We start from the raw sequence: 27,309 nt of genomic DNA on the forward strand, positions 1-27,309 counted from the left end.
TATTTTGAGACACAGTCCCACTCTGTAGCCCTGACTGGCCTGGAACTTGCAGTGTAATCCAGGCTGGTCTAGAACTCACAGAGATCCATCTGCCTTTGCCTCCCAAATGCTGGGATTAAAGGTGTATACCACCACTCCAGGCCTCTCTCCCTCTCCCTCTCCCTCTCCCTCTCTCTCCCTCTCTCTCTCTCTCTCCTTTCTTTCTTTGTATGTGACAGGGTTTCTCTGTGTAGCCACGGTTGTCTTGGACTCACTCTGTAGACCAGGCTGGTCTCAAACTCACAATGATCCTCCTCCTGGCTTTGCCTCCTGAGTGCTGGGACTATAGGTGTGTGCCACCACTCACAGTGCCTCCAGGACTTATTTCTTTACCTACCTATTTATTTGTGTGTGTGTGTGTCTGCTTATCCATATGTGCACCATGTACATGCAGTGCCCACGGAGGCCAGAAGAGGGCGTTGTATTCTCTGGAACTAGAGTCACAGGCAGTTGTGTCACTCAAGGTGGGTGCTAAGTACCAAACTCTGGTCCTCTGCAAGAGCAGCAAGTGCTCTTAACCACTGATCTGCCTCACAGGCCCCTCTTTAAGATTTAAGAGACAAGATGCAAAAGCACTCTATAAAAATCACTGCAGCAGGCATCTTTCTGTATGCTGCTGCCCCCTGGTGGACGGAGTGCTCACTGCTGAGGTTTGATGGCGGCAGGCCCTCCAGGAGAGTAAGAGGCGTTCCTTTCCCTACGTCTGCCCTGGGACCCTGGGGTGACACTGACTGTGACATGGGTCACCGCTGGGCACTAGCAACACTCTGGTTTTGTCTGTTTGCTTGCCCCTCACGACAACATCCTGGCGACTGTGTGATGATCGCAAAAGCTAGTGCTGTTGCCTGGTTCTGCCCTCTGTTCCCTATGTAGACACTGGATTCCTTCCTGCTTGAGTTTTTCTACTAGACCAGAGATTGCAATTGCACAAAGAGCAGTGTTTCCAGATCCCGGGAAGAATCACCTTCATCTGGGCTGGTTGGCGTTTAACTCTGCACTGTCCTGGATAGCTTTTGGGGTGTTTTGTTTTGTTGTTTGGTTGGTTGTTTTTTGGGGGGAGGGGTTGTTTGTTTGTTTGCTTGTTTTTGGTGAGACAGGGTTTCTCTGTGTAGCCTTGGTTGTTGTGGACTCACTTTGTAGACCAGGCTGGCCTCGAACTCACAGCGATCCGCCTGCCTCTGCCTCCCAAGGGCTGGGATTAAAGGTGTGCACCACCACACCCGGCTTTTCTCTGGGCTCTTACGGCGTCAATCCCAAGTACCGTGTGCAACAAGAGGAGGGGTACAGTGATGAGGTCCAGACTATAAATATGGGTCAGAGGGAGCCGAACTCCAGGTCACACACTGGACACATGGGCCCTTTCAGCTCATAACCCCCGCCCTCTATCCTGCCCACCATGATCTCCAAGACCCTCACTCCCAGGCATGGTGTCCCAGTCACCAGCCCCCAAGCTGGCTAAGGAGGTATGCGGGGGCGGCTTCACACCAAGGCTGAGGAACACAGGACATGGAAGGCGCACACATGTACAGGCGTGTTTATTGGATGAAGTCTCAGAGACTCGGTAAGGCACATGGTCTAGGAAGGGGGTCGGCTCCGGAGGCCTGGAGCACAGGCCTTGGTGTGGGCACTGCAGTGGGGTGCGCACCCCCTGCCAGCTGAGAAGCTCTGGGCCACTCTCTCTTTTCACGCCCTCTTCTGGAGACCCTGAGAGCAAGGTCTACTTCTGTCCCAAGGGTGGGTGTGCATGGCCGGGAAAGTGGGACTTGGGTCAGAGCAGAATGTCCCACGGACCCTGGAGTCCCAGGACTAGGGCAGGTCCTGGAAGAGGGTGGGTAGGCGTGACCAAAGGTGGGCGTGACCAAAGGTGGGCGTGACCAAAGGTGGGCGTGACCAAAGGTGGTGGGCTGGCACCAGGTGGGCAGGCTGCAGGGCATTCTCAGCTGAAGTCTCTGTTGGGCAGGATCAGGGGGGCCACCAGGGTCCACAGGTAGAGGAACAGCCCCGCCCAGCTGGCGCAGATCTTCACCCACACGGAGGTCCACGTGCTGATCATCTTCTGGGTCTCACCAGGGCTGGAACACAGCATTGGGCTCATGAGCCTGGCCCCCTGCGCCCTCAGTCTTGTCCCCTGACCTGGTGAGCCAGCTGAGACATCTAAATTCAATGCTAGCCCTTACCCTGTGACTCCAATCCCCGTGTCTCACGCTGGAGACACCTGGCCTGTGACCCTGGGCCACAGAACCAATCTTGACTATAGTTCTAGGCCTTGGCTTGACCTGACTTCCTGGCCGCTCACTTTGTCGGCCCTGAGCCAGGCATAGTGTTGTACACCTATAGTCCCAGCACTTAGGAGGCAGAGGCAAGAAGATCAGGAGTTCAAGACTACCCTTGGCTACAGAAGAAATTCAACAGACCATCTTGGGCTATAGGAGACCCTGTATCAAAACCAAAGCAAACAAGTCCAAGGCCCACTGGCCTCAGCAAGGAGGATCTCAAGTTCAAGGCTTGCTTGGGCTACACAGAGAAACCCCATCTTTAGTATGTTGTCAACTAGTCCTTTGACTCTTCATCCCTGAGGACTGATGAATTCCTGACCTTAATCCTGCTTGACCTTGACTTTGGTTCTCCCCCCCCCCCTTTTTTTTTTTTGGTTTTTTGAGACAGGTTTCTCTGTGTAGCTTTGGCTGTCCTGGAACTCACTTGCAGACCAGGCTGGCCTCGAACTCACAAAGATCAACCTGCCTCTGCCCCCGAAGGGCTGGGATTAAAGGCGAGTGCCACCACATCTGGCTTGGCTTTGGTTCTTAATCCACTAAGTCAGCCTTGGCCCCTGACCTTATTACCCTGACTTCCCTTCCTCGTCCCTTTACTGGTTTGATTGCCCCTGAACCTCAGTTTTAACCAGATGACCTACCTAGCCTCAGTGTATGCTGACAGACTATTGCTCCCCAATAGTCCTGACAAGATGCACCTCTCAAAGGTCCCCACCCCAACTCTAGACCTATTGACTCTGACTCTTTGGTTATTGCTTGAGACAGGGTTTTCCTGTGTAGCCTTGGCTGTCTTAAAAATCCCTTTGTAGACCAGGCTGACCTCGAACTCATGGAGATCCGCCTGCCTCTGCCTCCTGAATTCTGGGATTAAAGACTTGCACCACCACCGCCCGTCGACTCTGACTCTTAATTCTGTGACTGATTCCGGCCACCATATCCTAATCCTGCCCCTCCATGCTTCCCCCACACTGGACTCCCCCCACAATCCAGCCCTGATTTGCAAATATGGTCCCCCTGCTCATGCCAGCACCTCCTCCTATCTGTCCCTTCCTGTGTCTTCGCAAACGTATCAGAGCCTGGGCCAATTAAGACACAGCAGGGAAACTAAGGCAGATCAAGGTGTTTTAGGACCTAGAACAGGATCTGCCCACCCAGGTTCCCAAGCCTTGAGCAGAGACTGGAACACCCAGAAGCGTCCGCCTGGGGCTGCCTGGATCCTCCCTGCCCACCGCGCTTGCTGCAGCATACCTGTACCAGTTGGTAAGCGTCATCATGACGTGCAGGGAAGCCAGCACCAGGCAGAAGTGGAAGAAAGAGTAGCTGTAGGTGACACCATCCTGCTCGTTGTCATAGGCCCGGCCCTCGCTGACAGCCACCTGCTGCTGCTGCTGCATAGTCTCTACCGGACACTCCTCTGTCTGCATCAGGCTGTTCACCTGCCGGTGGTCAGAGGAGCGCAGGCTGGGGGAGAGGAAGGCAGGCTGTTAGGGCCACTGACGGGAGATGGGCAGACACAGCAGGCTGTGGCCCCGTGAGCCACGGAGTCGGCCACAACACTAGACTTAGGGAGTCCAGGCTCCTTGGAGACCCAGCAGCCAACAAACTGTTCAGACCCTCAACTCTACTCCAATTCCTTTTTATAAAATATTTATTTGGGGGCTGGAGAGATGGCTCAGAGGTTAAGAGCACTGGCTGCTCCTCCAAACGTCCAGAGTTCAACTTCCAGCAACCATATGGTGGCTCCTAACTATCTACAATGAGATCAGGTGCCCTCTTCTGGCATGCAGGTGTACAAGCAGACAGTGCACTGTATTCATAGTAATGAATAAATAAATCTTTTTAAAATTTTTATTTATTATTTATACAGTACTCTGCCTGCATGTGTGCCTGCTCACCAGAAGAGGGCATCTGATCTCATTGTAGATAGTTGTGAGCCACCATATGGATGCTGGGAATTGAACTCTGGACCTCTGGAAGAGCAGTCAGTGCTCTTAACCACTGAGCCATCATCTCTCCAGGCCTCTACTCCAATTCCTTATGTCCCTGGGTGAAATACACCCTCTGTGAATCCCAAATTCCCTCGGGGTGTCTCACGAACAAATGCCCAGCACAGGATATAAACTAAATAGCCATTTCTTATCATTACCAGAGCAGGTGCTGAATACTAAGTTCTGAGTACCAAGTCCTGAAAAGCACCAACCAAACCAGGAGCCTCATTCATCAAGGTTTTACTTGGTTAAGCTTTTGTCTTAACTGGGTCTGCTAGGAAGAGGGAGGCTCACTTGAGAAACCGCCTCCGTCAGAACAGCTTATAGGCTAGTCTTCGGGACATTATCCTGATTAATTGTTGATATGGGAGACCCAGAAGGACACGGCTCACTGTGGGTGGTCCACCCCGACAGGTGGTCCTGGTCCTGGGCTATATAGCTCTGTAAGAAAGCCGGCTGAGCAAGCCATGGGGAGGTGGGTAAGCCAGAAAGCAGTGTTCTCCGTGGCTTCTGCTCCAGTTCCTATTTCCAGGTTCCTGCCTTGAGTTCTTGTTCTGACGTCTTTCCGTGATGGACTATTTGTTGCCTGGAAGTGTGTAAGTAGATAAACTCTTTCCCCCCAAATTGCTTTTGATCATAGTGTTTATCAAAGCAACAGAAAGAAAGTTAATACAGGTTGGTATTTGGGTGGAGGGTGTATGTGTTATGTGTGCACGTGTATATGTGGGTGTCATTGCCTGTAGTAACAGTGTGTATGTGTGTGTGTGTGTGTGTGTGTGTGTGTGTGTGTGTGTGTGTGTATACATGTGTAGGCCAGAAGATGATGTTAGGTTTCTTTCCTCAACTGCTCATCGACTTTGTTTGCTTGTTTGCTTATTTATTTATTGTTTTTTTCGGGACAGGGTCTCTCTGTGTAGCCTTGGCTATCCTGGACTAACTTTGTAGACCAGGCTGGCCTCGAACTCACAGTGATCCACCTGCCTCTGCCTCCTGAGTGCTGGGATTAAAGGCGTGCGCCACCGCCGCCCGATGACTTTATTTTTTAAGACAGGGTCTCTCACTGAATCTGGAACTTGACATTTCAGATACATTGGCTGACCAGCAAGCTCCTCACACACACACACACACACACACACACACACACACACGTCCATCCTGCAGTGCTGGGGGCTGCAGTAGCATGCTACAGATATATGCTGGGGACCCAAACTCAGCTCCTCATGTTTATACAGGTTGTACTTTATCCACTGAACTATCCTCTGGTTGTTTTGCGTGGCTGTCTCACGTAGCCCAGGCTAGCCTGGAACTCCATCACTATGTAGCCCAGGTTGCTCTAGAACTCACAGCAAATCCTCCTGCCTCTGCCACCCACAGGTTGGAATACAGGCATGAGCCCCATCTGAAAACCTTAAGCTGTATTAGTGTTCAGTATTTAGTTTTAGCAGTTGCCTTTATATTTATGAAAAGAAGGCAGAGGGGAGGGTCAGCAGCCGAGCACTGGCCTGGCACATGGAAGGCCCTAGCTGGAACCCAGTGCTGAAAAGAAAGACCAAAAACTCCCATGGGCCGACAAGGTGGCTCAGCGAGATAAAGGTGCTTGCTGCACACATCTGGAGACCTGAGTTTCATTCTCAGAACCCATGTGAGGGTGGACAGAGAGAACTGACTTCCACATATGTGCCATAGTACATGCACTGCCACACACATCATGCTCACATATACAAGAATAACAATTAAAATGCCTGTACTTTATTATCTGGGTGCTGGCCTTTCTTGGCTTTTGATTAGTTAATGAGTGAGTCAATACATTAGATACGTTGGAGTTTTACTTGTGATTTTTCTACAGCTTATGCCTTAATACTTTAATATTAATTTAATATTAATAAAAACCTTAATTCTTTCTGTTTCCATTGGCCCATAACATTGTTTTAATAAATGTGTTTTATATTATATATATATATATATTTTTTTTTTTTTTTTTTTTTTAAAGTTTTCATGCAAATAATTAACAGGACCAGGGACATGGCTCAGCAGGTCAAGTGACCTGTTGCCAAGCCTGATGTTCAATCCCCATGTGGAAAAGCAACTAAAAGGGGCATTTTCTTGGTTAATGACTGATGCAGGAGGGCCCAACCTACTGTGGGTAGTGCCACCACTGGGCAGATGTATAATGAAGCAAACTGACAAGTCACCAAAAGCAAACCAGTAAGCAGTGTTTTTCCATGGTGGACCATAATTGAGATGTGTAAGCCAAGTTGGGCTTGGTGGCGCACACCTTTAATCCCAGCACTCGGGAGGCAGAGGCAGGCAGATCTCTGTGAGTTCAAGGCCAGGCTGGTCTACAAAGGTGAGTCTAAGACAGGCAAGGCTCCACAGAGAAACCCTGTCTTGAAAAACCAGAAAAACAAAACGAGATGTGTAAGCCAAATAAGCCTTTCCTTGCCGTGTTGGTTTTGGTCATGGCATTTACCACAGCAGTAGAGGGCTCCCCAGTCCTCCCTCCCTCCCCCGACTCAGTGCCCCTCCCAGAACCCAGGCCCACGGTACCTAATGAAGAAGGTGCACAGGATGAAGATGACAAGACCCACGATGCTTGGGGCATCCCACCACACGGTGCTGTAGTCCTCCAGGACCACCTGGCTTGTTCCATTTTTAGTGGGCAGATGAGGGTTGCATTTTTGGTCTGGGGAAGGTACACAGACACCTTTAAACTCTAGCTGACTGTATCTCAGAGTCAGAGAACTCTGCGGTTAGGCAGAGAGCTGACCCAAGAGGGCAGACAGATAGACAGACAGACAGACAGACAGACACACACACACACACACACACACACACACACACACACACACACACACACACACACACCTCTAAGGCCCAGCCAGCAGCAGACAACAGACAGCACATGGCAGATACAATGAAAGACAACTTCAGGAATAGGTGAGACCCTCATGGCCACCACACCCCCACCTCCACCCCCAAGACCAAGCCTCTGGGTGTCCCGGATCCCTATGATGTCCTTAGCACTTCAGCAGGCCACTGCTGGACCAGCAGCCTGTCTCACACTCACCAGGGACGTTGGATAGGGCAGACCAGGTGACAAACATGGTATACAATGTGATGACGGAGGCCTGCAGCAGACCTGAGTTGGGCTGGGCATCCTGGTAATAACAATTCATAGGTAAGAAGAGCTCAGGCCACTCACCTCACCCGTCACTGTCACTCCTTCCCACCCAAAACCAGAGCCCTAACTCTTTCTCTTGATACCCCAGGGACCAGCACCCTTACTTCTGCAAATGCTCAGGTGGGCTTCTCTAGTTTGCTCAGCTTCCCCTGTCCCTCCCCCAGTGCCACACTCCAGACCCCCCAACACGGCAGCCTGCTCTGAAAACCTCTCCCACCTCAGTGGCTTCGAAGCTGGACACATGCCTGGCCCCTCTGCCTGGTGGGTGGGTGGAGGTGAGCTGGAGAGGGGGAAATAAGCCCCTGAGCCCCTGCTGTGGCGGCTCTGCCCTACCAGCCTTTGCTGCACAATGCTCTCCAACCAAACTTGCTTTGTTTGTCCTTGGCTCCTATTGCTGGATTTTACCCGACTCCTCAGAACATGGGGAAGCTCTGGAGCCAGCCTGAGTTGGTTCAAAACCAGCTCCACTGTTTACTAGCCTTGGCTAAGTCTCCTCTCTGTCTTCTTTTTGTAGAAGGGTATGTGTGTGTGAGTGAGTGTGTATGTGTGTGTGTGAGTGTGTGTGTGTGTGTGTGTGAGTGTGTATGTGTGTGAGTGTGTATGCGTGTGCAAGCATGCACACAGAGGCCAGAAGACAACCTCAGCTGTTCTCCCTCAGGAACCATCTTTGTTTTTTGAGAGACAAGGGCTCTCAGCAGGCCCTGCTGCTTGCCAACTTGCCTAGGCTAGCGGCCCCTCCCTCCCCACCTCTTGGACTATAGGCACACCTGACATTTTTGACATGGCTACTGGGGAATCAAACTCGGCCTGTCAGGCTTGCACAGAGAGAGCGCTTTCCTGACTGAGCCATGCCCCAGGCCCTCTTCATCCCTTTAAGCCTGTCTGCTTCTCAATACAATGGGCTTGACAACAGTGTGAGGAACGAGAGACTAAAGGTTGGCTCTTCCTCTCCTCCTTCCTCTACTTCCGCACAGCCGTACCCCCAACATGCATAGCAGAGCTTGGTGACAGCGGGTACCCACCAAATGAGCCCCACATGCGTCACCATTCACGGGCCTCAACTTTCACCGTGGGCAGTGAAGACTCTGAGCGGGAGAGCGGACCCCAACCTATGTACTAATGATTCCCCAAACCTTAAGCTACCTGTGAGCACCGAGATCCAAACTGGGAAGTCGGCCCGGGTATATACTCTCTGGAGAACAAAGGAGCATCGTGCCAGCCCCGCCCATTGTCTCAGAGGGTCTGGGATGGGACGTCAGGAAATTGCACCCCACACCCCCATACCTCCTTTTGAGCTCTGAGAATCATTTCTGTTGACTGGCACAACATTAAGACTGCAGCTATGGCTGGAGTCTGCTCAACACCTGTGTACCTAAAGAGACCTCCGCCTGAGAGCAACCCCAAAGAGCATTCTATGCTTGGGGAGGGAGGGGCACAGTACATTTAAAGCACTTTCCCAAAGATGCCCAGCGCGGAGATACAACAGTCAAATCACGAGACCAGGGGCTTAGAGGCCTATAAACCCAGCCCGAGTTTCTGTAGCCCGGCAGCCCCTGCCCGGGGACCCGACTTCCTTCATGAGGTCCCGCCTGTAAAAGGACTGGGCCAACCGGCAGGCTCACCTGGACCTTGGGCAAGACGGCGATGATGGAGACACAGACGCAGAAGGTGAGGTTGAGGCTGATAAAGACCTTGCCCTCGTGGCAGGCCCCGGACTCCGTGTAGTAGACGAACATCAGCGCCACCGCCGCGATGGACACCAGGTAGAAGAGGAAGGTGAAGAAGAAAAGGCCTGGGCAGAGCGGTGAGGAACCAAGGCTCAGATCCCAGAGGCAGGAGCAGGAACACCGACTACCCCAGGGGGGCTGCAGCCGCTCTCCTGCCACAGGCCTCAGTTCCCTAACGTAGGCAGGCAGTGGCTCCCCACGGCACCTTTGTGACTTCCTGTCCCAACCCAATCCATCGTGAGTCACGTGCTCTAAGGAGGTGATTGTCACTCTGAGTACAATAAAGACAAAACAAGATGTCCTTGCACCTGTCATTCAAAAGAATTTGCGGGTAGGGCTGGAGAGACGTCTCTGAGGTTAAGAGCACTAGGTGCCTGTGATGGCACATGCCTTTAATCCCAGCACTCGGGGAGGCTGAGGCAGGTGGATCGCTGTGAGTTAGAGGCCAACCTGGTCCTCAAAGTGAGTCCAGGACAGCCAAACCTACATAGAGAAACTCTGTCTTGAAAAACCAAAAAAAAAAAAAAAAGAAAGAAAGAAAGAAAAGAGCTCTTACAAAGAACCAGGGTTCACTTCTCATTGTCTACATGGTGGCTCACGACCATCTGTAACCCCAGCTTCAGGTGACGTGACACCCTTGTCTGACCTCCATTGACACCAGGCACAGACAGTGAGCATACGTGCATACATGTTGGCAAACACCCACTCACATAAAACAAAACAATTCAAAGTGATTTTTGGTTAAAAAAAAAAAATCCTCAGGACTACATAGAGTATGAGCGATCCAGCTTCACCCTCATTACCCTGTTTAACCTCCACCTAAGGTTCAAGTTGGGGTTAGACAACCTCAGCTGCGTTGTAGCTTAAATATGCTACAAGTTTGTAATCTAGAAAAATTAACTAATAATGAATAACACAGCAATAATCCCAGGCTCCATTTCAAACTCAAAATATTCCATTTTTTAAAAAGATTTATCTATCTTTCTATCTATTTATCTATTTATTATTATGTATACAGTAGTCTGCCTGCATGTATGCCTGCATGCCAGAAGAGGACACCAGATCTCACTATAGATGGCTGTGAGCCACCATGTGGTTGCTGGGAATTGAACGCAGGACCTTTGGAAGAGCAGCCGGTGCTCTTAACCCCTAAGCCATCTCTCCAGCCCAGAATATTCCATTTTCTAATCTGATCCTCCTTTTGTTATTGTTGTTGTTGTTGTTTTGAGACAGAGTCTCTCTATGTTGCCTGAAACTTGCTCTGTAGACCAGGCTGGCCTCAAGCTCACTGAGATCCACCTGCCTCTGCCTCCTGAGTCCTGGAGGCACCACCACACCAGCACCCTTTCTGTGTTTTTTGAGAGAGGGTGTGTCTCATGTAGCTCAGCCTGGCTTCCAACTCATTATTTAGTAGAGGCTGGCCTTGAACTCTTGACCCTCCTTTCTCCTCCTCCCCAATGCTGGGATTATCATACCTAGGTCCTTTACTTTTAATTTTTTTTAAATTACTATTCTGTGTACCATGGCACACACGTGAAAGTCAGAGCGGAACTCCATGGAGTCAGTGCTCTCCTCCCACATTTACGTAAGTTCTGGGGATCAAAATCCAGGTCACTAGGTTTGTGTGACAAATGTCTTTTATCTATTGCCGATGTCAGAGTTTGCTTTAACTGTCAACTTGGCATAACCTAGAGTCACTTGAGAAAGGAGTCTCAGGGGAGACTCAGGGGAGAGATGGCTCAGCGGTTAAGAGCACTGACTGCTCTTCCAGAGGTCCTGAGTTCAATTCCCAGCAACCACATGGTGGCTCACAACCATCTAGAATGTGATCTGATGCCTTCTTCTGGCCTGCAGGTGTATATGGAGGCAGAGCATTGTATACATAATAAAGAAAGAAAGAGAACAAAAACAAAAGCAAAGAGAGAGAGAGAGAGAGAGAGAGAGAGAGAGAGAGAGAGAGAAGGAGTCTCATATGAAGAGCTGCCCAAATCAGATTGGCCAGTAGGAGGCCAGCATCTGTGGGAGATTGCCTTACATTGATGTAGGAGGGGCCAGCCCACTGCGGGCAGCTCATTTCCCTAAGCATGTGGTCCTCAGCTGTATAAGATGGCTAATTACGCACGAGCCCATGAGCCAGCCAGCTAGTTCTGTGGACTTTCTCTTTCTTTCTATCATACCGTTGTTGTTTTCTTTTGTTTTTCTGAGACAGGGTTTCTCTGTGTAGCCTTGGCTGTCCTGGACTCACTTTATAGACTAGGCTGGTCTTGAACTCACAGAGATCCTCCTGCCTTTACCTCCCAGAGTACTGGGATTACTGACATGCACCACCACGCCTGCCTGGCCTGCCTGTCTTTCTTTCTTTCTTTCTCTCTCTCTCTCTCTCTCTCTCTCTCTCTCTCTCTCTCTTTCTTTTTAATGAGACATGGTTTCTCTGTGTAGCTTTGACTGTCCTGAAACTTGCTCTGTAGACCAAGCTGGCCTTGAACTCAGAGATCTGCCTGCCCTCTGCCTCCTGAGCATGTCACCACATTGTGCTTTTTATGTGGGTTCTGAGAACACAAACTCAGGTCCCCATACTTTGGAAGGGCAATAAACCTAGCCCGACCTTTCTTGCAGACGTACAACAAATGCAAGAGATTCGGCAGAGCAATCTGCTGTGAGGATTGCAACTAGACACCACTTAAAGCACGGTTAAGCCACCACCAAGAGGGCCTGGCCCATCGCTTGCTGTGTGCAGACTCTCCTACAGAAGCTACTGACCTCAACCCCTCAGAGCCCCTCAGGCAGCTTCCGGCCATCAGTCTCTTCCTCCCCTCACCCTCAAACATCCTCAGCTCCACACCCCGATTCCTCAGGCACCCAGCCCCTCGCTGGGAAGACCAGCATGGCACCGACCTGCGTACCAGGCTGGGGAGTCACGCTCCTCCGCCTTGCACAGCCACCGCTGGTTCCAGGAGTGGGCAAAGTCAATGAACAGGATCAGCTGGATGAGGATGAAGAGGAAGGAGCCCACGACGCCGAAGTAGAACCAGACTGTGGGGAGAGGGCAGTGAGGTAGGTGGTTGGGGCCAGAGGAGCAGCTGTGGGGACAGCAGGTCCCATAGTTCCTTGCATGGCTTCCCTCGGGTGTTCTTTCTCAAACACACCCACCTATTCAATAATCACCCCTTCACGGTTTAACCGAGTAATAGTCCCCCAACCAGAGTTACCCTAAGGCTTCAAAACCCAGCGCCAGGATGTTATCTAGCGAAGGGGATGTCGAGGACCACCTGTCATCTGGAGTCAGTATGATGCCACCCACCCTCCTTGCTGCCCCTCCCTTGTCCCTGAAGCCACCTACTCTTTGGAAAGGAGCCATCGGGAATGTAGAAGGCACCCACGGTGATGCCCACAAGGATCAGGAATTTAAAAAACCAAAACCTGCAGGAGAAATGAAGGGAAAAGCTGAGTGGGGGCGGGGGGACATACAGAGCCAGAGCAGAGGCTGCCCAGAACCTCCACCCCCAGGAAACAGGTCCTAAGAGAGGTAAAGGGTCTTCCTGGTGATCTGATAGACACAGGGTCTTCCCCACGCCTAGAAAAAGCCTGGAGCTCAGGGCAGAGGGAAGAACCGAGCAGTGAGACTGCCACTAAACTGCTGTGTGATCTCAGGCCAACCTCTAGCTACCCTCGCTGAGCTTTTTCCTCATTTGAAAAACGAATTTGAGGGTTGGAGAGATGGCTCAGAGGTTAAGACCACTGGCTATTCTTTCAGAGGTCCAGAGTTCAATTCCCAGCAACCACATGGTGGTGGCTCACAACCATCTGTAATGGGACCTGGTGCCCTCTTCTGGCCTGCAGGCATATATGCAGGCAGAATGCTGTATACATAGTAAATAAATAAACCTTTTAAAAAGAAAAAGATAAAGCTGGGCATGGTGATGTGCGCCTTTAATCCTAGCACTCGGGAGGCAGAGGCAGGCGGATCACTGTGAGTTCGAGGCCAGCCTGGTCTACATAGTGAGTCCAGGACAGCCAAGGCTACACAGAGAAACCCTGTCCAAAAAAAAAAAAAAAGAAAAGAAAAGAAAAGAAAGAAAGAAAAGAAGAAAGAAAGAAAAGAAAAGATAAGAAAGATGAGTTTGAGCGACGGCTAGGAAAATAGTTCAGTTGGTAAAGCGGTTGTCATGCAGGCATGAGAACTGACATCTGATTTCCAGTAACCACGGAAGAACTCAGACATGCTTGTCCCTGGGGGCTGGACACCCAGCCTAGCAGAATCAGCCCCAGGTGAGAGACCCTGTTTCGAAAAAGAAAAGGTGTGGATGGCTCTTGGGAAAGCTGGAGCTGATCTCTGGCTTCTGCTAGTGGATCTGAGAGGGGTGGGGGTGGGGGCGTCTAGAGATCTCTGGGGACTGGCAATCGGGAGAAAAGCCCTCCAGGGGAGTTGCCAGGGTGCAGGCGATCGCTCCTCACCCGTTCTGGATGGCTGCTCGCGGGTCCCGGCTACTGCGGACACAGACCATCAACAGCATGAAGAAGAAGAAAAAGGCTGCCGTGGCAAAGCACATGCGGTAGACAGCCCGGAAACCCAGCAGGGAGCCGCAGTCCAGGGGGCCTTGTAGGACCACGGGCTGCTGGGTCCTGTCCTCACACACCCAGGGCAGCTGTGGAGACAACAGGGCGGCTTGAAGGCCCCACCCACCAGAACACTGCAGCCTCCCATCAGATCTGAGCCTGCCTCCGTCTTCATAGCCTGTTTCCTATCCCGTGTTAGGCTGAACCCTAAGAGAGGCTGCCCAGACCCCCTAGCCCATCACAGCTACCACCTAGCTGACCATTTCTCTGTTGTCACCACCATCCAGACCCCATCACCCACCCCCACCCTCCGTCTCAGTACTGCGGCGGGTGAAGTCCTGCTTCCAAGATGGTCTTCACTTCCTGCCTTCAGTAGAACCTCTAAGAGGCCTGTGGCCTCTCTACAGACTCCTCAGGAATCCACACCAATACAAAAGCCGAGATGTTAAAGTCTTGGGTATAAAAGCCCCAACTGGAGTTGCGCTAAGGTCAAGTCAGGATTCCCACCCTGGGCTTCAGCCTTCAAGGGGAGACGCACTCCCAGGACCTGCCTATAGAGGGCAGTCGTGAGGAAGAGGTGTCTCCACAGGAAGCGGGCTCCTGAGAAACTGCGGTCTACCTCGTAGAGGTTCAGTTCCTCCACCCCTGCGACCTGCGTACCAACAACCCCCCCCCCCCCGAACTTCAGTCACCTTACCGTGTCTGTGGAGGGCGGGGCAACCCGGGCGCCTTCCAACCTCCCTCCGCGACACTCACCTTGTAAAGCTGACTCTCCACCCCTGGGCTCAGCATGATGATGGACACCAGTACGCCCAAGAAGAGAAAGCTGGTGAAGAGGAGGCGGCTCACGGTGGAGTTGCGGGTGGAGGGGCAACAGCCGCATAGGATGCAGGGTGCAGAGCCACAGAGGCAGGATGCCTACGGGAGGTAGAGATGGCAGCCATCAGTCCCCTTCCCCCACATGGGCAGGCAGCACCCACCACCTACTGTATCTCAGTCTTCAAGTCTGTACTGAGCTGGGGAGGTGACCCCCACTGACCTTTCTAGCCCGGGACTGAAACTGAATCCATATGTGACCACAGAGTCCATGGGCAGCATAAGAGAGAACTGGGGGTCACACTATCGCTCAGGCAGAGGGAGTGATCAAAAAGAAAACCAGAAGACCAGCTGCCCCTGATGAATGACCCTGGGTGACTGTCATTCAACCTCTGAGCCAGGGGATCACGACAACAGCCATTCTTCACAGGCAGTTGTGAGAATGAAGCATGGTGTTTAAATAGTTCTTGGGTTTTAAAAAAAATTTTATTTATTTTATGTATATCAATGTTTTCTTTGCATGCACATCTGCAGACCAGAAGAGGGCACTAGACCCCATAGATGGTTGGGAGCCTCTATGTGGGTGCTGGGAATTGAACTCAGGACCTCTGGAAGAGCAGCCAGTGCTCTTAACCGATGAACCATCTCTCCAGCCCTGGGTGTTTAAGTTGTAAACCCAGCCAGGTGTGGTGGTTTATGCCTGTAGTGCCTGAACCAGAAGAATCAAGAGTTCAAAGCCAGCCTTGAACTTAAACAGCTCCTTGGGGAACCCCTCCCCCACCCCACCTCCCATTTCTTCCCTGGTTCATTTTTCTCTATAGGACTCTAAAATTCTTTGTTATCTTATTTGTCTATCTGCATCTTCCTTATAGCAAGGGTGGGGTTTTTTTGTTTGTTTGTTTTGTTTTGTTTTGTTTTTGCCTGATTTGCTCACTGGGTCACATCCAGAAACAATACACATAAACTATGTGTTCAAATGAACATGAAGTGTCCAGCATAGAACCAGATGCGTGCTAAACCCTAAGAAACCAACCAGGGCATTCAAAACATCTGGAATTGAGCCTCCCCCAGCCACTGTGTTTTGCCTGAGGCTGAACCCATTCTGGACAGCAGATGGTGATCTAACACTTTCCATCATCCACCTCTGAGTGACTAAGGAGGCTGTGTCAGTGAAGAGACTCACCCCTCTGGGAAGCCGGTCCCCAAGCACAAGCCTTGAGGATACAGCCTCCCAGGCCAGCCACAAACAGCCCGAGTCCTCACCCAGGCATTTAAGAACCCAAGAGGAACAGTCTTCCGTGGACATAAACCAAAAGTTGCCGGCACTTAATAAGCTATTTGGGCTATTTGAGAGATGCCCACTTTTCTACGACAGAGCTGGTTTGGACTGAATTCTGGCAGGTAGGTCCTAGAAGGCCTCCTTGAGGGAGTGACAGAAGCTAAGGGCTGAAGGATCAGGAGGCAATGCCAGACCCAGAGCAGGAAAGTGCTCCTGCCCAGGGCAGCTTTTGAGGAAGGAAGCAGGAGAAGGCACAGTGAGCTGGCGCTGTGCTGCTTGGCGGGCTGACGGGACCAGGCACCGGGCTGCACATGGGACCCTGGTTTTCACCCACAGGACAATGGACAGCCTCTGAGGGTACACAGGCCCGGCTGCAGAAACGACCTCACCCAGCAGGATCAGCTTGGCTGAGAGAACTTTCTGAGAACTTTCTGGACCCGTTGCAGGCACAGCATTCTCCGTGTGGCTCCCTTCCCAATCTGCCTCTTCTCCCAGACCGAAACCTCCCTGGGTAAAATCCCCGTCACTCACAAAGCCACGTGCAACATGGGTGCTAAATGCAATACAAAATTATTCTTCACTGTCCAAGTCACAGGCACCACCCTTCCAGCAAATTCGGGTCACAGTGGATGATGAGGTTAAAGGTTAAAGGGCTTAGCAGAAGTCGTACAGCAACACAATCACAGCACGGAGGCTGGGAGACAGAAGTGATAGGAAGGGTTAAGCTGTGTGGTGGGTGAGAAGCATTCCATCCACCCACGGCCTGCTTCCTGTCTTAAAAAAAAAAAAAAAGGAAAAAATTAAGACTCAAAAAGGTGACAGCCCAGCACTTGGGAGGCAGAGGGAGGCGGATCACTGTGAATTTGAAGCCATCCTGGTCTACAAAGTGAGTCCAGGACAGTCAAGGCTACACAGAGAAACCCTGTCTCGGGGGGGGGGGGGTTTGGAGGGAGGGAGGTGACAGGAGACAGGGCATGGCCACGCACACCTGTAATTTCCAGCACTCCAGAGGCTGAGAGCTGAGGGAAGAGCATCATGAGTTCGAGACCAACCTGAGCTAGATAATGCATTTGGAGCCAGCCTGCCCACCCCCAACACTGCCCCAAAAGAGGTTCATATGACCAGGACCCGTTAGTTAGCCCAGGAGACTGGCAGGTCTGCACTGCCAGGGTCAGACTTTGCCCACAGACACACTGCTTCACAGTCCACTGGCTCCTGGACGGGAATGCTGTTTAATTTCTATCCGCCCCAGCCATGCAAATAATCCCTGAAAGGCTAGAGCAAACCATGATGTCCCTCCCACTTCAGGGACCTGGTTCCCTTAGGCCCCACCTCTGGCCTCGGGACACTTTCAGTTTGTGACACTTGGAACAGCTGCCTCCTACCCTGGTCCCGCCTGGACCAGTTCCCACTAGACCTGCTTCCCATAGACACACTGGACTCTGGACCAGGTGGGAGAGCCACCACGTGAGCTCACAGGAACACCGGAAGTGCGCTGCTGTGGGGGCAGTACACGCCAGGAAATAACCGGAGGAGGCTGACAAGCCGGTGCCTGTCCTGTACATTAAGGTCCTCCTCAATAGGGCTGCTCTACTCTAGGACCATGTGTGATAATACGTGGGAATTAGATAACGTCCCTCTTAAAAAGGAAAAACACTAGGTGTGGCGGTGCACACCTGTCAGCCCCAGCAATTGGAGGGCAGAGACAGTTCAGGGCCAGCCAGGCCACACAGTGAGATGTGTCACAAAAGATAAATAAATAAATACCAACACATGCTACAGCCTGCACAACACGATTCTGAATGACATAATCCAAGCACAAAGGACGTGAATGACATAAGGGACCCGGAGTAGCCGAACTCATGGACAGGAAGTTTCGGTGAGCTGGCTTGGTGACCAGGAACTGCAAAGCCAGCACACAAAAGGGTTTCCGCCTAAGGAGGTGAAAAGTTGCTGCAGACGGTGCTGGCAACAGCTGCATGTGAGCATGAAGCGGACGTCCCTGAACTGTACTAAAACTGGCTAAAACGAAGCCCAGGGAGGCCGAGGCAGGAGAATCCATTGAGCCCCGGTGCCCAACGTTGTCAGAATCCCATTTTGAGGCCTGGCTCAAAAGAAATGACTACAGTGGCAGAGCTTATGTGTATTTTATCACAGCGGGGGGTGGGGGGGGTGTCTGTGATGTAGCTCAGCTGGTGCCTAAGCTGCACAAAGCTTTGGTTCGGGTCCTCCTGGGTGAGGTGGTGCACACCTGGACTCAGGAGGTGGAGGCGGGAGGACCAGAGGGTCAAGGTCATCCTCAGCTACATAGTGAGTCTGAGGCTAACCTGGGGTACATGAGACCCCAAAGGAGAGGGAAGAGAAAAAGAAGAGAGAGGACTGAGGGAAGGGGAGGGAAAGGAGAAAAGAGAAGAGGAAAAGAAAGGAGAGGAGAGGATTCGAAAGGAAAAGTGGGCAAGCATTTTCACCTCCCTGAACCTGTTGCCGAAGCTGGGAAGTTAAACTGCAGCTCAGAGGCAAGGCCATTTGCCTAGTACATGACGGCCATGAGTTCAATACCCAGCAACGCAAAGAGACGGAGCTGGAGGTGGTAGCCCACACAAGTACTGCCGGAACTTGGGAAGCTGAAGCAGGAGGATCACGAGTTCGAGGTCATCCTCAGCTACCCAATGAGTTCAAGACCAACCTGAGCTACGTGAGACCCTGCTTCAAAACACAAAAGCCAGGAGAAGGAGGCGGAGGAGGAGGGAGAGAGGGGAGGGAAGGAGTGCAGCCACAAACACCACTGTACTCTCAGGACCTCCAGGGTGGCTGGAGTGGTACTGGAAGGTAGCCACTGTCCTCGAAGCTTACGCCAGGGAATCTGGATTTCACCCCAAAGGCAATGGACTCACTGCCAAAGAAGAGTGACGGCAGATTTATACTTAGTGTCGGAACTGTGGTCCCAGAATGGGGAGGCAGATGGTGGAGTGGGGGTGCAGAGAGAGAGTCGCTGGCTGCTCTGAGTCACCCAGAAGAGAGAACTGACATCAGGAGACAAGATGGCACTGGCAGTTATCACTGAATGTCTGAAGTGACAATATCCACTCTGACAATGCCACTTGCTTGGGCTGGGACTGTCTGCGGAGATGAGTGACAGGTCCTTGAAGACTATAACAAAGATCAAAGACCCAAATGGTAAGCATTATACTATATAATACAATATATACTATATAATATGGTATGGCATGTTATCATCATTTAAAGGCCAAAACCCTGGCACAGGGATGCACCCTGCAGCCTCCACAAACCATGGTTCCACTGGCTGAGCCACACCCCCACACCCCCACACCCCGCCTCCAAGCACAGAGGGAGAGGCAGCTGGAGGCTCCCACACCTCTCCTGTAGGCTCCAGAGCTGGCTTGGTGCCAACTCTTCCAGTTCTGACCCGAGGAAGCTCTTCCCCACTCCCTGCATTCAGCATCTTTATCTATGAGTCGGGCCCTTGGGCAGGAGGACACCAGTTTGGACAAGCTCAGGCTCCGTATCGGGACTACCCTGTTGCCCCCGGTGTCCCTCCTTCTTTATTGGCAGTCCTCAGCAATTCACCACTGTGTGGTGTTTATGGCTTGGCTGCCACATGCCAGCTTGATGCAAAAATTCGTCCACGCACCCCTTTCTCAGTCCTGTTCAAACTTCTACAAAGGTGAGGGGCAGGTTCCACTGTTCCTCTGACTGACAGGGAGGACAGATGAAAAGAGCCCCCCTCAAACACACAGCCCTCCCTAAAAAGCTGCTGGCCATCCAGGCTGTGTGACTTGCTTAGTGACTCCCACCCTCCGTGAAGCCAGCCTGTCTCCTTATCTAAGGCAGGACTCACCTGCCCAGTGCAAATGCCAGGAAGAAGTGGACATCTGGGCCACAGCCCAGAGAGAACACAAAAATCTCCTATCCACCCAAGGCACCCAGAAACACTTGGGACCTTTCCATCAGGACTTCTCCCAGGGACCAGAGAAATGGCTCAGGGGCTAGGAGCGCTTGCTAGACAGTCACGAGGATCAGAGTTCAGGTCCCAAGAAACCTACGTAATGAGTCATGGGTCCCATGAACACCCGTAACTAAGCTTCAGGGCAGGGTAGAGACAAGAGACTAACTTGCTCAACCTCGCCGAGAAAACATGAGCCCCAGGTTCAGGGGAAGACCCCCACCCCAAAGGAGTAGGTGGAGAGTGACAGAGGACACGGCATGTTTCTGGCTTCTGCAAGTGCGCACATGCACATGTGTGTATAGATACGTGCACATTCATTCACACACACCAATAAATAATCTTTTAAAAACCTCACTCCCGCGGGGGGCAACTTTTCACGGAAGCAGGTTGAGGAGGGTTTCCCCCGCTGTACCACCTAATACTGCTTTGCTGTGAGGAAATTATTGACTCTATCTGATCCAGCTGCTTCATCATCAATAATGCTGAGGTTATAGCTATGCACCATCATGCCCAGTTTATACACCATACTGGGGAATCGAACCCAGGGCTTCATGTACGCTAGGAAGTACTCTCCCAGCTAAGCCACGGCCGCAGCCTGAAACGGGAATGACATCAACCACATCACCGGGTCACATACACAGAGTGACAGTTACTGTCGATTGGCAAACCGACAGACCCGTCTGAGAGAGAAACCTCTAGGCGTGTCTATAAGGGGGTATATAGATTAGTTACCCCCTAACTAGGTGGGCAGACCCATGCAAGTGTGGGTGACAACATTCCTTGGGCTGGGGTTCAGGACTGTAGGAAGAGAACCGAGCACAAGACTGCGGGGCCCTGTGACCGGTGGCCATAGGCTCCTGGCACCAAGCCTGTCCTGCGGAAACAGCCAGTAGCCTGGAGCTGTAAGCCAAACTCCGTGGGTTGCCTTTGGTGGGCACTCTGTTGAAGCAAAGAAAGTAACTATTTACTAATAAATAAGTATCCTTCTTGCAGTGCTGGGCCAGTGCCACACGACAGCTCAATTCCACAGTGACTGGTGGCCACTGTTGGCATGGTCACCTGTAAAACGGAATAACAATGCTATAGGGCTTCAGGGAGAATCAGTGAGACAGCATCACCAAGGACCTTGCTTGGTCCAGCACCAGGCACACTAGACGTCAGAGGAAACCAAGGCAGGGGCAGGTCCTTTACAGATGTTAGACACTAACTAGCTTACAATTCTCCCCTAAAGCAGCTCAGTCTCCAGGCAACCAGAACATGGTGAGGGTGTGGGTAAGGGAAGAAACCTGGACCAAGAGTCAGACTTTTTTTTTTTTTTTTTTTTGAGAGGGCATTATGTATCCCAAGGCTTGCCTAATACTCTGAAGCCAAACATAGTGGTGTATGTCTGCTCTACATTCTGAATACCGGGATTGCAGACACACCCCACTACGTTTGGCTTCAGAGTTTTATATCTTTAAGAAAATATTTAGGGGCCAGGTGTGGTGGCGTACACGCCTTTAATCCCAGCACTCGGAAGGCAGAGGCAGGTGGATCACTGTGAGTTCAAGGCCAACCTGGTCTACAAAGTGAGTCTAGGACAGCCAAAGCTACATAGAGAAACCCCATCTCAAAAAAACAAAAATAAATAAATAAATAAATAAATTTATGTGTATGGATGTTTTGCCTGTATGTATATCCATATATTGCGTGAGTGAGTGAGTGCGTGCGTGCATGCATGCATGCAGTGCCCAAAGGGACCAGAGAGGGCATCATATACCTTGGAATTGGAGTTATAGATGGCTGTGAGCTGCCATGTGAGTGCTGGGAATCAAGTCTGGATCCTCTGAACCAGCAGTCAGTGCTCTTAACTGCTGAGCCATCTCTACACCTCTCTGGCTTCAGAGTTTTTGGGTTTCTTGTTTGTTGTTTTTCGAGACAGGATTTCTCTGTGTAGCCTTAACTGCTAGATCAAGCTGGCCTGGAATTCACAAAGATCCAGCTGCTTTTTGTTTGGTTTAGATTTATTAATTATGTATACAGTGCTCTGCCTGAAGGCCAGAAATGGGCATTAGATCACATTATAGAAAGTTGTGAGTCACCATGTGGTTGTTGGGAATTGAACTCAGGACTTCTGGAAGAGCAGTCGGTGCTCTTAACCACTGAGCCATCTCTCTAGCTCTCTCTGTAACTCCCGCATCCTTGAACTGTGCAATCTGAGGCAAATGACCTACCCCACCACCAACACACACACACACACACACACACACACACACACACACACACACACACACACACACACACTGAGGATCTGAGAAGCCTGTCTGGCCTCAGCTCTGGAGACTGCAGACTGGGTGACTCAGAGCAGTTCTTGGCTCCCGTCTCCAGATGGAACTCTCCACCTTGAGTCCCACAATGCCCAGTCACTGTACACAGGAGCCAGGCGGCAGTTTCCTCCTCTCTCATCTGTCCATCTCCTCTGCTGTATACCAAGGGAGGTCACTGCTGTGGCCTTCACCTCACTGATGGGGAGACCATGACACCAGGATTGGCAGGACTACCTTCACGACCCCTTCCCCGGCTATGGGGTATGGGGTAACCAGGCCAGACCAGATGTGAGTGGAAAGGTCTCCCTCCCTAACCCGGAAGCAAACGTGTCCTAGAAAGGGGTATGGGCATCAGCAAGCAATATCCTGATTACCGGCTCAGGCTAGTGTGCAACACACACACACACACACACACACACACACACACACACACACGCTTCAGTGGAAAGAGAGGCCCAAGAGAGGACATGAGCTGTGTCCAGGGACCCACTCCATTGCCTCCCCAGGCTGAGCTCACTCTCAGAAAATGGCTACAAAGAAAACCTCTAGATGCCCAGTTCTTGCCTGGGTACCCGCTCCTAACGCGCACTCAAATCAGGGACAAAGGAAGCAAAGTCCTGAGCCTTCCTTCAGCAGCCAGACACCGGAGCCCCTCTCCGCCCCTCTTTGTGTGGGGCCAGAAGGGGAGGGAGCTGTCTGAATGAACCTCAGATTTAATGAGGGGAGGAAAGAGAGGAAAGGGGGCTGGGAAAGGGAAAGTAGGGGCCTCCCAGCCGGGTATGGCTGAATCCCCTCCCCTATACTGATTGCTGCCCCAAAACAGCTGGCGACCCTCCTGGTCCCCAACACAGGCGACCAGGTGGACACACACATCCTCCCTTCTAGGTCTTCTCAAATCCAAAGTTTGGTCCAGGTGGTCAGTGACAACCGACACCAACCTCTCTCCAAGAACGGGGTGGGAGAGAGGGGCTCCTTCCCACCCAACCCCCAACCCCTTCCTAGCTCCGGCTGGAGGGAAAGGTCCAACGCTAGCAAAGGGGGAGGGGGGCTGCCCTAGAGTGAGTGGGGCCAGACTGCGCGCTGAGAGAAGATGCTGATAGACGGACAGAGCCCGAACCTTAGAGACAGAACAAACACAAAAGAGCAGACGGAGCCAAACGACCTGGGCAGAAAGAATGACGGACGCTCTGCCAGAGGAACCAAAGCGCAGGCAGAGTGGGCCGGGACCCTGCCAGTTACACAAAGAGTCCCGCGCTCCAGAAAGAGACGCGCCACGCATCCAGGGGCCGCTCTGGCGCGCGGCGACCGTGGGGGCTCCCTGTTTCTGCTGCGGGCCTCGGTGTCCCGGGTTCCCAGAGCGGTGGCTCCGAGGGCTCCGGGCCGCGCCCCACCCCTCCCCCGCGGTCACCCGAGCCTTGACACCAGCTGTCCGGTGCACCGCGGCCAAAGTGGAGCGGCTGCGAGATGAGGATAAGAAGGGCACCGGTGGAGCCCCAGAAAGACAACTTTGGAGGAAGCAAAAAGAAGAAAGTACTTGGCGAAAGACGGTAAATAAAAAGTGCCCGGGGCCGTGGCAGGGAAGGGTTAGGCACTCACGCAGCTGAGCAGGGAGCAGGCCCCCAGACAAGCCCCCATGGCGGTGCGGGACGTGGGGCTCCCGGCGCCGGTCTCTGATCCCGGATCCGGTGGGACTTCAGGCGGTTGGGTAGCCCTACCCCAAGCCGGGCCCCGCCCCGGCCCCGCCCCACCTGCCGAAGGCGCTCGACACTTTCCGGCGACGCTCGGGCCTCCGAGGACTCACCTGGAACAGGTAGGTGCTAGTACGGAAAGAGGTTGAGGTGGGGAAAATTCCAGCAATAGCGCGGACGCAGTCCCACCCAGGTTTGTATCTGGAACCAATGCGAGGGTTTGGAACTACACTTGGATTTGAACTTCATCAGGGCCATTGTGTGACCAAGCTTACAATACTGTCACTGTTAGAGGAAGGATCTAAGAGGTGGTCCTCCCTGACCCCCTTGGACCTTGGCACAAAACCTCTGCTCAATGATAAATTGCTGAACGATAAAGTACTGGGTAAAAAGCAGGGGTGGTGACGCAGCTGAGTTAGCAGGGTGCTTACAGAACCACGCATGAAGTCCTGGGTTTGATTCCCACAACACTGGGCATGGTGGCAGAGGCAGGAACCACAAATTCAAAATCATCCTTGGCGGCATAGCCAAGCCCTGGTCAACCTGGGCTACCTGATATCCTGTGTAAGGAAAGAAGGGATGAAGGGAGGGAGGAAAAGAGAGAGGGGCAGACAGAGGGAGGGTAAGGGAGGCTATTTTACTTCTCTCAGTTTCCCCTATTGCACTAAAAGTGCTTGCCTCACAGGGCTGTTAGAACACACAGCAAATAAAAGCCCTCGCCATCCCATGCGCATAAAGGCCCCAGCCTCCTACTTGCTCAGATCACTTCCTTTCCATCCACCTGTTCTTCAAGCTACTGGCTCTGTCTTGAGCCACACAGTCACATGTACACAGAAACACACACACGCGCACGCGCATGCACAGACACAGACATACACACAACTCAGCATTCCTCACTCCCTCCCTAGCTAAGGAGGTCACTGGGAGAAGGTCATCCCCAGCATCAGGCGTGAGACCCAGAAGCAGGGTTCTCTATAATTATGGTAGCTCACCCCAGCCTTCCCCCCCCTCCACCAACTCTAGACCAGATAATGTTAGGGAAGGAAATCCATAGGCTTTAGCTGGCCCCAGGGGCCAAAGATCCTGCCCAACGGCTTCCTTGGATGATTCATACAGCACCTGGCTGGGCTGGTAACTGTGCCAGGGCTGCTTTGCAAACACCCCGCACTTTCCCTCCTCCACACATCCTCCTGATGGTGCTGTCAAAGCTTTGCTCACATCCCACATCTTCTGGAGGAAGGGAACAATGACCTGGCCCAAGTGGGGATGACCCTCTGCCCAGTCCCCTTGTGCATCTACAGTAACAGACATCACATATAACAGAGCTCAAGCAAGGGGCACGCACGCTCTTTCATGGCTCCGTTTGGGATCCGTGTCCGTCCTGAGAAAGTAGATTCGTTCCCTGCCCCCAATTACCGATGAGGAAACTGAGGTCTTGTTGTTAGTAAACTTGGCACTGGCCAAATGCTGGTTGCGGTCGCAGAAATTGCTGCTATCATTGCTCCAATCCACACAGCTCAGAAGGAGTAGAGCTAGGAGGCCATCAAGGGTGGCCTTGACCTCAGACCCTCAAAGCCTGTCTTCAGCCCTTTATACCTCTCTTGGAAAGTGAAGGGATTGAAAACAATGTGCCCCACCCCCACCCCCCTTCACCTCTGGCTGTACGCTTGTGAGCAACACACAAGGAAGGTACATGGCAAGGCAGGGTAGGGTGCTTGCTGACTGGATATGTGAGCTTTTGCCCCAAGCTTCTTCCTCATTCTGCTATGACAACATCTGGACCCTACAGCCTCACACAGTCACCTTCCACGCAAGCCTGTCCTCGAAGCCTGAAGTGCCTCCCACCCTCCGAATAGGCCCATCCCAGGGTCTGCTACCTTCAACTCCCCTGTCCCATCAACTACATCTTCGACCAACAGCACCTCCTTTCTGTGGCCCAGAGATAGAGAGGGGGTGACACCTGGGGTTCTTATGCTGCCCCAGCCTCTCAGAGCCTATGCCACCCTGGGGACACCTCCATGCCCTTGCCTGAAGTAGGGGTGGTTACTATAGTGAACCCCACAAAGCAGACAGGAGCATCTGAGAGCATTGTCTAAGAGACACTTGCTTTTTGAGGTGGTGGGGTGGTAGAGACAGGATCTCACTGTGTAGTCATGGCTAGCCTAGAACTTGCTTTGTAGACCAGGCTGGCCTCAAACTTACAGAGATCTTCCTGCCTTTGCCTCCCAAGTGCTGGAATTGACGATGTGTGCTACCAAGCCCGGCTAAGCAGCTGCTTTATGAGGGTAGAGGGCATTAGTATGGCTACAGAGAAGGGAAAAAAAAAAAGCCCCAGAAAATTTCCCAGCAGGGTACTGTGCTGCCTGGCCTTACCCCTGCCCGAGACAGAGGACAGCTAGGTTCTATGATCCTCCTCATCACCCTGTAGGGGGGCGACCAGCCCTGTGCAGGCTACTCACTGTGCGGTCCTGTCCGGGGACCTCCTCCTCTTTCAGCCTCACGCTTCTCATCTGTAAAATGAAAACAATCATTTTGCTCTGGTTACCTCAGGGGCTGTTGAAAAGGTGATATTAAAAAGTAGATCAAAGCCAGGTGTGGTGGCGCACGACTTTAATCCCAGCACTCGGGAGGCAGAGGCAGGCGGATTGCTGTGAGTTCAAGGCCAGCCTGGTCTACAAAGCGAGTCTAGGACAGACAAGGCTACACAGAGAAACCCTGTCTCAAAAAGCAAAAAAAAAAAAAAGTGGATCGAGGGCCGGGCATGGTGGCGCACACCTTTAATCCCAGTGCTGTGAGTTTGAGGCCAGCCTGGTCTACAAAACGAGTCCAGAACAGCCAAGGATACACAGAGAAACCCTGTCTCAAAAAACCAACAAAAAAACAAACAAACAAACAAGTGGATGGAGCCAGGAGGTGGTGGCAACATATTTAATCCCAGCATTCAGGAGGTAGAAGCAGGCGGCTCTCTGAGTTCAAGGACAGCCTGGTCTACAGAATGAGTTACAGGATAGCCGGGACTATACAAAGAAGAAACCTTGTCTCAAACCCAGCAAAAATGGGTTGAAAGGCTCTGCCTCTCACACCTCCAAAGATAAGATCACAGCACGCAGCTGTGTGGCCATGACAAGCCCGTCTCTCCCATCCTCACAGGAGTGATCCCATACAGGGTTCAGCTCTGCCACTTAATGCCATGGAAACCATATCCACTGAGAAAAAAATTGCCAGGGTCATTTGGTCCATCCCCTTGTGCCTACCCAGTTGAGACCTGTTCAACCCCCTAGTCCCCACAGGAAGCAAGCCTTGCCTTCCATGAGCCATTTGCCCCAGGGTTCCCTGGGACTTACTTTCAAATCTGAAACATAACCCTCCCCAAGTCCTCAATGCCCTCCTAACGTCCCACAGTCCTCACCATCCTCCCATCCATGAGGACTCAGCTGCGCGCTCCTGCTTTGAGCCTCCTGTCCCCTGGGCCCGAGATCTCTGCACTG

General features: G+C 52.1%; 1 protein-coding gene across 2 annotated transcripts; it reads right to left on the minus strand.

Moving 5' to 3' along the window:
• Positions 1-1,551: 1,551 nt before the first annotated feature.
• On the minus strand, positions 1,552-27,309 carry SERINC2 (serine incorporator 2). Of its 2 annotated transcripts, XM_084787668.1 has the most exons (11): positions 27,231-27,309; positions 26,281-26,331; positions 14,522-14,683; positions 13,664-13,854; positions 12,549-12,628; positions 12,104-12,241; positions 9,104-9,273; positions 7,368-7,458; positions 6,848-6,983; positions 3,561-3,773; positions 1,552-2,111 (listed from the first exon to the last, which is right to left on the minus strand). In XM_084787668.1, exons 1-11 carry the CDS (start codon positions 27,243-27,245, stop codon positions 1,976-1,978), a joined length of 1,383 nt encoding a protein of 460 aa, XP_084643794.1. In that variant the 5' UTR covers positions 27,246-27,309; the 3' UTR covers positions 1,552-1,975. The 2 variants fall into 2 exon arrangements, with proteins under 2 accessions (XP_084643794.1, XP_084643795.1); XM_084787669.1 differs by lacking the exons at positions 26,281-26,331; positions 27,231-27,309 and adding an exon at positions 23,730-23,862.

The sequence above is a fragment of the Acomys minous genome (genome assembly GCF_964271855.1).
Source record: "Acomys minous genome assembly, chromosome: 6".
Classification (NCBI taxonomy): Eukaryota; Metazoa; Chordata; class Mammalia; order Rodentia; family Muridae; genus Acomys; species Acomys minous.

Coding starts and splice junctions, on each gene's coding strand:
- SERINC2 (XM_084787668.1), bottom strand. Junction 12,629..13,663: donor CGAGCAGCCATCCAGAACGG/GTGAGGAGCGAT, acceptor TTTCTCCTGCAG/GTTTTGGTTTTTTAAATTCC. Junction 2,112..3,560: donor ACGCTTACCAACTGGTACAG/GTATGCTGCAGC, acceptor GCTGTGTTCCAG/CCCTGGTGAGACCCAGAAGA.